The sequence below is a fragment of the Sinocyclocheilus anshuiensis genome, unplaced genomic scaffold, assembly GCF_001515605.1.
Source record: "Sinocyclocheilus anshuiensis isolate Anshui unplaced genomic scaffold, SAMN03320099.WGS_v1.1 scaffold223, whole genome shotgun sequence".
Taxonomy (NCBI): domain Eukaryota; kingdom Metazoa; phylum Chordata; class Actinopteri; order Cypriniformes; family Cyprinidae; genus Sinocyclocheilus; species Sinocyclocheilus anshuiensis.
In genome coordinates, this window is record NW_015548214.1 from 132,673 (window position 1) to 143,074 (window position 10,402).

A 10,402-nucleotide genomic window follows, 5' to 3' on the forward strand; every position below is an offset into this window, starting at 1 on the left:
AGAAGAACACAAAAGTGGCTTGTAGGTACATTTTCAGACGTTTAATGAGGCTCAGAGGTAGCATGAGTGCAATTACATTCATAAATTCATGTGTAGATTAATGTTTTAAATATAAAATTTTGAATACAGAATAGACAGACAGACAGACAGACAGACATCACCTATGACCCACTCACTTTGTGAAGACTGTGGAGGGATGTTTTGCTTGGATCCCTCATCCTTTGGAACATGAGGAGGATGAGGCTTGACAGTCACAATCTTCTCTGCAGGAGCAGAACCTACTTGAGTCACCTGGAAGAGGAACGTACAACTTGGTCGGTTTCAACTGCAGAATTCAAACATGGTATTAATTAGTTATGTCTATACTTAGTTCATTAAAACGTAATTGATACCTCAGCGGCTGAACTGACTTCCTCTGGTCTCTTCTTTTTCTTTCGCCTTTTGGATTTTCCACCTCCTGCAGGGTCTGCCTTGTCATTGTCATCATTTGATTCCTGCAACTGGAACAAATATTGAAATATTTCTACTAATAGTCTTGTTGATTTAAACTATAAAACAATAATTGAATGCGGGTTTTTTTTTTTCATACCACAAGTGGCTTGGAAACCGGCATCTCTTTCAAAACAGGGGCATCTACTTTGGGATCTTCATAATTCTCCCATAACTCAGTTGGAGCATTCCAGTCTGAGGAGCTCAGGTCCCCAGTGGGAAGACCATCTGAAATCATATGAGGACACTGGTGATGTTAATAGTCTTTCATAATACTATCTTAAGTCTTAATGACTGTTAAGACTTTTATAAAAGTTACAAAATATTTTTTTATTTAAAAGAAAAGATTTCCTTTTTGACTTTCTGTCTCCACAAAAATATTAAACTGAACAACATTGATAATAATGTTGTGTTTGAGCAATCAGTATATTGGAGTGATTTCTGAAGGATCATGTGACACAGAAGACTGGAGTAATGATGCTGAAAACTCAGCTTGCATCACAGGAATACATTACATTTTAAAACATATTAAAATTGAAAACAGGTATTTTAAATTGTGACAAGATTTCACTATTGTGTTACTGCTTTTACTGTATTTTTAAGGCCAAAGTATATTACGTTTTTTATGCATACGCGAAGGGTCCGCATACAGTGCGCAACTGCGCATGAAGCAAAAGTTGTCACCAAAATAGTATGCGCGTACTGTACGCGCACCGTTCGATTTTTGTAACGGCGCATACTTTATACACATGCGCATTGACTTGGTTGCGGAGGTTACGAGAGAGCCGCAACTTTAGTTTAAAAGAGTACAAAGACTTTGTTCGCGCACGCTATAAAATGGAGTATACTTTTAAAGGCTTCGCGTTTGCCTGGACGCATACACTAGGCTCGTGTACCAGAACAAAAACGAAGTATATTTTGGGCTTTAATCAAATAAATGCAGATTTGCTGAGCATAAGGGACTTTTCAAAAACGTAAAAAAAAAAAATCTTACAGACCACAAACTTTTGAATGCAACCCTCTACATTGCGAGTAAATCACTCGCATATGCGACTAAATCTTACTCTGGGCGACTAAATAATGTCTTTGACGCACCGTAAACTCTAGCGACTTGCCGTCGCTTTGCTAGTGCCATTTCTCACACATGCAAAGAGAGAGAGAGTCTTACATACCACGCTGAATCGACGCGCTACATGTAAACCATATTCTTTGTTGTATTTTTCCTGTCAAAATAACGGAGTTCATTTAGAATTATTCAGCTTTTAAGAACAAGCAGAAGATATACTGGTTTCTCCTGTAGTGGGCGGAGCTAATGCGAAAACGGCATTCTCATTGGCTGGCGCTCAACTATTACCATCCCTGATTTGATTCAGCAAATCAGTTCGAGGCAACGCTGACAACGTGATTTATATTCATGAACCCAGCAGCTCATCAATCCTTAGAGCGTTGTATATTGTTAGTAATAGTAGTATAATCTTTTAATAATAATAATTACTATCTATTACTATTATCTTTTTTTTTTACAGAAACCCAATGGCTAACAAGATCTTAAAGGGGTCATATGATGCTGCTAAAAAGAACATTATTTTGTGTAAGTTTCGCTTCACAACAAAGCACACAGCGTCTTCACGACATGGCTGCAGTGTGAACAAAACTACAGTGAGACTAAAAGTTACGCCTTCTTTCTTTGCGTGAACATTTGGGTGGCGTTATACAAATCTTCCCACATAGTGACGTAGATATGTGGGGGCGTGTTAGAACGAGGCATCACCACCAGTCATAAGTTCAATTAAAATATGCATTCATACATTGTTACCAAGTCTAAACACTAAAGTTCTATCGTAATGAATAATAATTAAATAGTGCTTAATTATCATAATATAATAACCAAGGACTGTTATACAATACCTAATTGTATCAGTTAACTATAACAAATGAAAAACTATATTTGTATCAGTTAAAATATGCATTCATACATTGTTACCGAGTCTGCTTAAGCACTGATTAAGAAGCTAAGATTTAAGAAGCTGTGCCATTTTACAAAGATAAGCTGATTTTGGTGAAATCATATATATTTACTGCACTTTAATACGCCACGGTTAATTAATCGTAAAGGCTTCGCTACACCGAGTATTTCTGTTGCACGGAACAGAACTGTTGCAGCTTGCGCAAAACGAATACAAAGTTACACTAGTGGTGCACCAGCTTAAAATGCTGTGCTTATCAGAGACACGGAAGAGTTATACGGTATTCTGCCTCTGTTTTTACTGTACATTCAAGTCTGCGCTTTTAAATTACGGTGTGACTTGTGTACTTTCATACATTTGTCGCCACTTCTTTAGACAAACAAATTAGATAGATCTAACAAACTGCTCCATATAACAAAGCACTGTAAACAAGCAACGACTAGATAACTTGGCAACAATAATTAATCGTTAATGAATTTTTTCTGGACAAATAAAAATCTTTAAAGCCATTTTTCTAAGTTTCACAGTCTAGCGAGTTTCACACTCTGGAGCAGAGCGGCAGTCCACCTGTCACTCAAGTGGCCACACCCTGTAGTCTGGCGGCTACACTAAGAAATTTACTAGCCAATGGCGATTATATCGCCAAGGTGTGCGTAGAAGCAGGGGTTTTCAACCTTTTCGGGCACGCACCCCCCATATAAGAATGATAAAACTTTCTTGAGGAAGCAGCACTGGCCCGATCGTTCAGACAGTTTTGGGGGGGCTAAGATGACTATATGGCTTAAAATTACTTTAAATGTTTAAACTGACAAGACTTAAAACACATGAGAATGATAAAACTTTCTTGAGGAAGCAGCACTGGCCCGATCGTTCAGACAGTTTTGGGGGGGCTAAGATGACACATAGTGGGGCTGAAGTCTAAAAAGGGTTTAGGACTGCCCCTGGTATAGTGTGCGTAATTATAATGAAACAAATATATAACCTGATAATAAATATATTACCTGATTCAATGTGATGGCTGCGCCGGTTTCTGATAGCAACATGCCAATACGTGGCTGGATTCCCGACACGGCTAACCGTAAATCATCTTACACTGTCAATAAGCGTGACTGATACTCGAGCCAACACTGCTCTAACTGTCGACTGATTAGCAGTGGGACTAATCAGCTTGCCCCCTAGTGGATGGCTAAAGATTTGCTAGCTCTATTCATAAATAGGTTACTCGAGGTTATGCCTCTGAATTAACAGATGTTCGCGCCCCCCTGGGGTTGAAAACCCCTGGCGTAGAGCGTTGGAATGGTAGTGCATTTTGGATTAAAATGTTTATCAAGCAAATACTGAGTCTAAATAGGTTTTGATCTTACTTGAGCTGGACCATTCACTGGTGCGTTCACTGTCCCATTGGCCGCTATCACTGTTAGATTTAGTCCCAGTCTCTCCACCTATGAAAATACATGGGAAAAGATAAAGTTTCATGTTTCTAGTGCTTATTAGCATACAAGGACAGAATTATTTGATCCTAGGGCTGGACAATAATCCAATATCAATATGTATCGCGATATAATTTTTCTCAATAATGGTGATATGATTTTTAAACACATTTCCGATATTTCGATATACATTACCAGTTTCCGTTTTAAATTTTTTTTATAATTCTCTTCTGCTCACCAAGGCTGCATTTATTTGATCCAAAGTACAGCAAAAACAGTAAAATGTTGAAATATTTGTACTATTTAAAATTGCTTTCTATTTGAATAGATTTTAAAATGTAATTTATTCCTGTGATCATACATAGGTAAATTTTCAGCATCATTATTCCAGTCTTCAGTGTCACATGATCCTTCAGAAATCATTCTAATATGCTGATTTGCTGATTATCAATATTTAAAACAGTTGAGTACAAATTTTTTTCAGGGTTCTTTTATGAATAGAAAGATCCAAAGATCAGCATTTATCTGAAATAAAGCTTTTGTAGCATTATACACTATTCCATTCAGTATGTGTTCATATCGATATCGGAATTACATCGTATCGACCGAAATTACTAAATATATCGTGATATCAATTTTGGCCATATCGTCCAGCCCTATTTGATCCTTGCAAGAATGACTAATGAAAATTTAAAAAATAAGTACCTGATGGGTTCAGTCTGAGCATGTGTACTGGTTTCGGTTCTGCCTTAATTCTACCATCCAAACCAGTCCACGGCCCTGTCAAAAAATAAGACAGCACATAAACATAAAGCTCTGTGATAAATGTGTTGTTAAAATGCTTAACATCTTAACATAAAATTAAGTAAGGTGAAATAACTCAACTCAAATTTCACTGGAACTACCATCTGATTACTACATGTAACAAGAAACTCCAAGATCTCCAAGATCTGTCACGATAATCTGAAAGCTTATTGTAAAGCTAAAAACCCTTAAAAGCAGCCATAATTGTTATAAACGCATCAAGGCAGGGTCATAAACAACTCTGATTTATTACCCTCTGGTTCTTGTTTCCAGGTGGAGTTCTCACAGTTCTTGTTCCCAGGGGTCTTTTTCCCAACAGACAACTTCTTATTGTTTAAAGCATTTGTTTGGGTTGACTTTACAGGACCCTCTGTCCATCCTCCACCATTTACAGAGTTCACATCATTACAGTTAGATGTCACTAAAAGAAAAGGGTGAAATTTGTAAAGTATATTCTGTCATATCATTAGTTTCAAAAGTTTGGGGATGGTAAGATGTTGTTGAAAGAAGTCTCTTTTGCGCACAAAGACTGCATTTATATGATCAAAAATACAGTACAAACATTAATACTGTGAAATATTATGACCATTTATTTTTTATTATAATGTTTTAAAATAATTTATTCCTGTGACGCAAAGCTGAATTTTCAGCATCATTACTCCAGTCCCATGATCCTTCAGAAATCATTCAGATATGCTAATTTGCTGCTCAAGAAACATTTCTCATTATCACTGTTGAAAACAGCTGCTTATTTTTAAAATCTAAAGAGTGTTCATGTGATTTTATACACTAGTAATGTTGTGAAATGAATAAATGCATAATAATCGTGAAACCATGATTATTCCTCACCAAAACTGTGATTTTGTTTTTTTACAGTATTCCTTCAAGAACTGCATTTTTGAAACAAATCTTTTTTAACATTGTAAAATTTTTAGTGTCACTTTTGATCAATTTAATGCATCCTCACTGAATAAAAGTAGTAATTTCTTTCAAATAAATAAATAAATAAATAAAATCTTACTGTACCACAACTTTTGAACTAAAGTGTACATGAATCTACGCCCTCAATAAAAATTCAAGTCATTTATAAATTGTATGAAATATATAACACTTACGGGGCAGACGTGGCCTAATGGTTAGAGAGTCGGATTTGTAACCCAAAGGTCGCGGGTTCGAGTCTCGGATTGTAGGTGGGGGGAGTGATTGACCAGCGCTCTCTTCCACCTTCAATACCACGACTGAGGTGAGACCCTTGAGCAAGGCACCGAACTTGGCACCCCAACTGCTCCCCGGGTGCCACAGCAAAAATGGCTGCCCACTGCTCCGGGTGTGTGTTCACTACTCACTGCTGTGTGTGCGCACTTGGATGCACACACAGAATGGGTCACCATACTTGGCCACACATCACGTCACTCACTTTAAATATCACTTTTAGTTGCCAATTAAGTGTTCTATTGGATTTAAATATTTAAGTCCATTCATTTTCCAAGTCCAAGTCTTTCATAAAGAAAAGGTGAAACATTCACAGATTCTATATTCATTTTATGAGAACTTTAATTTTACCTATAATGGCATCACCCTTCGAGGCCTTGGCACGTGATGACTCTACAATAAATCAAAGGAAGAGCGCTCTAATGACTAACACTAGCATACATCTTAAGAGAAATCCTTGTGAATGAACATCAGAAATGTGTTCAAAGAAAGTACTCAGTATAGGAAATGCATACCTTTGTTCTTTTTGGTGCCAGCTGGGACTGTAACCGCAGGTTGCTCTACCTTCTGGCTGGCACGATCTCCACCCACAGGGCTCCCAGAGCTGTCACCAGGACCCTTCTCTTTTTTGCGCTGCTGACGTTTTTCTCGATTACTGACCTTGGTTTCCCAAGCACCTGCTAAACACAGTCATACTGAAAGTGCATATCGTACAAGCAGCTCATATGAATTTCTGATGTTTTGCATTTCAACCACTGAGACTCATTACTAATAAAAAGCCTTCACACTGAAAATGTGAAGTTGCCACTACAGTTTGGTAACTCAGTTTCATACCTTCATCAGGTTCCTTGCCAACGGTGGAGGAAACATCTTGTTTTGGCTTCACCTCTGGTTTTGGTTTCTTCTTGTTTTTCTTGGTCTACGTAGGAGCCAAAAATACTAATTTAGAACTTCCTGACAAGTCAAAAACAAAGTGTCTTTCTTACTCTCACACTTACTACAAGCACAAAGTGCCACTGCAGACAGTAAGAAAGATATCTAAAAATACTTATTCAGCCTTGTAAAAAATATGCCTAAAGTTTGAGGCCTTGGGACAAAGTACATAGTTTCCCCTTTGGATGTACCCTACTTTTGCCGTATCTGCATTATCAAATTACAGGCTGATACTGACACCCGACCTCCCTCAATCACTGTTTAGAGACTGAACCAAGGCTGATTCAAACCTTCATAGCACTACTGTGCAAAAGAGTGAAATGTACATTCCAAGCCTGTCTATCCAAGTAATTTTAATGTGCCCTACAAGTGGAGTCAGAAATATCATAATTCATAATTATGGATTCCGAGCACTGAATGACCAAGCAAAGTCATATTTACAAGAGGGAAACTGATTCCAGATGACATCTAAGCTGCGACTTTGGAAAGGGCATGTAGAGGGGGATTTCACACTAGCATTTCCGGTGCGCACCTGGGTTCGTTTGACACCAGAGTTCGGTTCTTTTGGATGATGCGAGCGCCGTTTTCTGAACCCAGGTGCGCATCTGGGTCCGCCTAAAAAGTGTGGTCTAGGGTATGGTTCATGCGAACTCCGGTACAGTTCGCTTCTGACGTGAATGCAATCGTACTAAAACACAGAAGTGAACTGCTATTAATGACCTATGAATTGTTCAAACTGTGTACTTATGCGTTTACTCACAGGCTTTCCTGAAAAGCGTGACTGACACGCTGAAGCAGAGAGAATTTAGATCTCATTTCTGTGTTGGCGCTTTGGAAATGAATCAATTTTCAAAATCCGAAGTACAAACATTAAACAAGAAAGCATCCATTAATTTTGCTGTCTGCTGCATAGTCGTTACCTAGTAACGGGGTAAAGAGCTGCCACTCTGATGACGCAAACGTACCGTGGCTTGAAACCAAAAAAAACACAGTATGAACACAAACCAGCAGGGACAGGGGGAGGGGGGAGCAGGGAGCAATCGAATTTTATCCATTTGACTAATTTCACTTGCAAAATATACACAAGTAGCCCATGAGAAGCCCAAATGAATTTTTTATAGTTTAACAACAGATTTGCATGTTCACGGTTCTCTGATGGTCACATGACATGTAGGTAAACAAATGCATTTCATTTGCTTTTGTAAGTGTTTTACCATTAAGTTTGAGTTACAACACTAATATTTGTCTTAAATTCTTCACTTTTGGAATCACTTTCAGTACAAGTTTTTCCACCTGATGAATGATAAAAACATCCAACAGCCAGTCAACAGCCAAATTCACCCAAGTTTAAAGAGAAATTATTTCAGAATATATCAGAAGACAACATAACTGCAGCATGTGCTTATAATAAACAAAGTTATAGTCTGTTGGTGTAGAATAATATAGTTTTCGTTATAACTATCGTTCTTGGTGTGAACAGGCCTTTAGTCACTCAACTTTAAAGGTTTGCTTCACATTCAGTTGTGATATCATGTGGAAATAAGTGATAGAAATTAGTATTTTTCATCATTTTGAATTCAGATGTAGTTATTACAATTTTTTGTTCGCAATATGATTATTTTGCTTTGTTTATGCCACTTCCATGTTTCTGAGTTGAGTGTTTGTTATTATTACGACACACATTCAACTCAGAGGTATAACTTTTCCAGTCAAATCATTGCATACTTATGCTCGATGTTGTTAGCAAAAAATCCAAAATCTCCAAAAATCTCCAAACTGCTCTGCTCTTCAGAAAAGCAAACCACTCTTACTAAAATGCATCACAGCTGCCAAAAAATGCCTTAGTTACTAGTTATTGTTACTATAAATATATAAACAAACACACTTCCTCAACGAAACCAGCATGAGTACTAGGTGGACCCACCTTTGCATCAGCAGGTGGCTGTGCAGGCGCTGCTGCAGGAGGTTTCTTTTTTTTCTCCTCGATGACTTTGATTTCCTCCCGAGGTTCAGCCACTGTCTGTCCATTCGCCTGGGCCTTCTGCTGCGGGAACATGACAGTTACCAACAACCACAAACTCCACATTTCCTTCCTCTATCAACTGACAGTACTTAAAAACTCCCCTTAGGCCACGAAAACTGCCACTACGGCGGATCCTTTACAGTGTAGACTCACAAAAGGTGGTGTTCAGCCAAAACGAAACTTGTGTCGAGTTAAGCGGTCTGCTAGACTGTGCTACGTGGCTCTCCTGTAGTCTTCGTGTCTGTATTATTACTATACTCGTAATCAAATAACAACGTCAGATTTGTTCATTTTAATCCTAAAGTTGACGATAAGCGATATAGAATTAAATAGTTTTGATAGGTAACGTTAAAGGCTTTCTATAGGAATAGCTGATACTCAAAGAGGTTTTGACAGGTTAGCACGTTAGCAGCTAACGTTACTCTTGCAAATCTATATCAAACTCAAGTCAGTTGAATATGATTTATAGAAAGACAGTATAACTCAAAACCTAGTAAGCTGCTTACCTAGATCTCATTTTTGGGTATCACATACGTTAAGTGTCCAAAAAGGCTGTGTAGGAAGACAGCTGACTTAGTTTTGAATCACAGCCATTAGCAGGAGATCACCATCACAGGCCGCTTACCTTCTCGGCTGCTTTCTTTTTGTTCTTCTTTTTCGGTTCGCTCGGCTCGGTCTTCACAGTCTTCGGTGGCAGGGCGGCCTTAACCGGGGTCTCGGCAGCGGCGGCGCTGGGGCTCACAGAAACAGAAACGGGCGCCGCTCGGCGCTTCCTCCGTCCACAGGCCGCGAGCAGCACCAGCACCGTCAGCCCGATCAGCGCCGCGCTCAGAATCAGCCACGACGGATACTGCTCCGGCTTTATCCCCAGATCAACCCCCAGCTCGAGCCGGAGAAAGTCCAGGCCGGAGGACAGCAGCCCGCGGATACGGTCGGACACGTATTCGGCTCGCCGTGTGGCCAAAGCTCGCCAGTCCTGGTCCATTTTAAGCAGGCGGACAAGAACCGCACGCAGAGAGGGAGAGTTGAGCTGCTGCTGGCAGCGGGGAGAGAGTGAATGGCAGGAGGGAGTGGCTTTTATATTTCTCGACTTTTACATGATGGCTGTGTCTCAAAACATATCGATCTGACTACCTAGACAACACTTTTGTGCGTCTTAGGAGGGCACAGCATTTTTGGACATCAAAAGGAGGAAAGAAGTCTAAGGATATATCCTCGACTTTTTAGTCTGTTTGATCATTTTTATCTATAAATAAAAAAAGCTTCCGGGCTCACGTCCTACTGTCTCACTTTTTATTTTTTGATTGAGGTAGATTTCTGACTTCTCTCTTTTTTTTAAATAGCAATACAAATGTGACAGATTCTTGAAACAATATGAGATTTCTTTTGGAGATTCTATTGATTAGTTTGCGTTCCTTGGCTTGTTTCCGTTTATTTATTAATTACTTCTTTTTTTTGTCATATTCATAATTTTATTTTGGTTTATTTCATTCATTTGTTTATAAGGGCTTGTGTTTACCCTTTTTTGTGAAAATAAAAAAAAA

General features: G+C 38.8%; 1 protein-coding gene across 5 annotated transcripts in view; it reads right to left on the reverse strand.

Moving 5' to 3' along the window:
• Positions 1-9,932, reverse strand: part of LOC107653833 (protein LYRIC-like) — a 12,517-nt gene extending 2,585 nt beyond the window's left edge. Inside the window, exons 1-11 of one of the 5 annotated variants that reach the window (XM_016440680.1) lie at positions 9,484-9,932; positions 8,760-8,876; positions 6,737-6,821; positions 6,418-6,582; positions 6,254-6,295; positions 4,944-5,111; positions 4,592-4,666; positions 3,821-3,898; positions 590-717; positions 393-500; positions 177-291 (exon numbers count right to left, since the gene is read on the reverse strand). In XM_016440680.1, the coding sequence (XP_016296166.1) occupies positions 177-291; positions 393-500; positions 590-717; positions 3,821-3,898; positions 4,592-4,666; positions 4,944-5,111; positions 6,254-6,295; positions 6,418-6,582; positions 6,737-6,821; positions 8,760-8,876; positions 9,484-9,843 (1,441 nt within the window). In that variant the 5' untranslated portion in view covers positions 9,844-9,932. Of the gene's footprint in view, positions 1-176; positions 292-392; positions 501-589; positions 718-3,820; positions 3,899-4,591; positions 4,667-4,943; positions 5,112-6,253; positions 6,296-6,417; positions 6,583-6,736; positions 6,822-8,759; positions 8,880-9,483 lie in introns of all 5 variants that reach the window. The other 4 variants (XM_016440679.1, XM_016440677.1, XM_016440682.1 and 1 more) reach the window with 4 other exon arrangements.
• Positions 9,933-10,402: the final 470 nt, after the last annotated feature.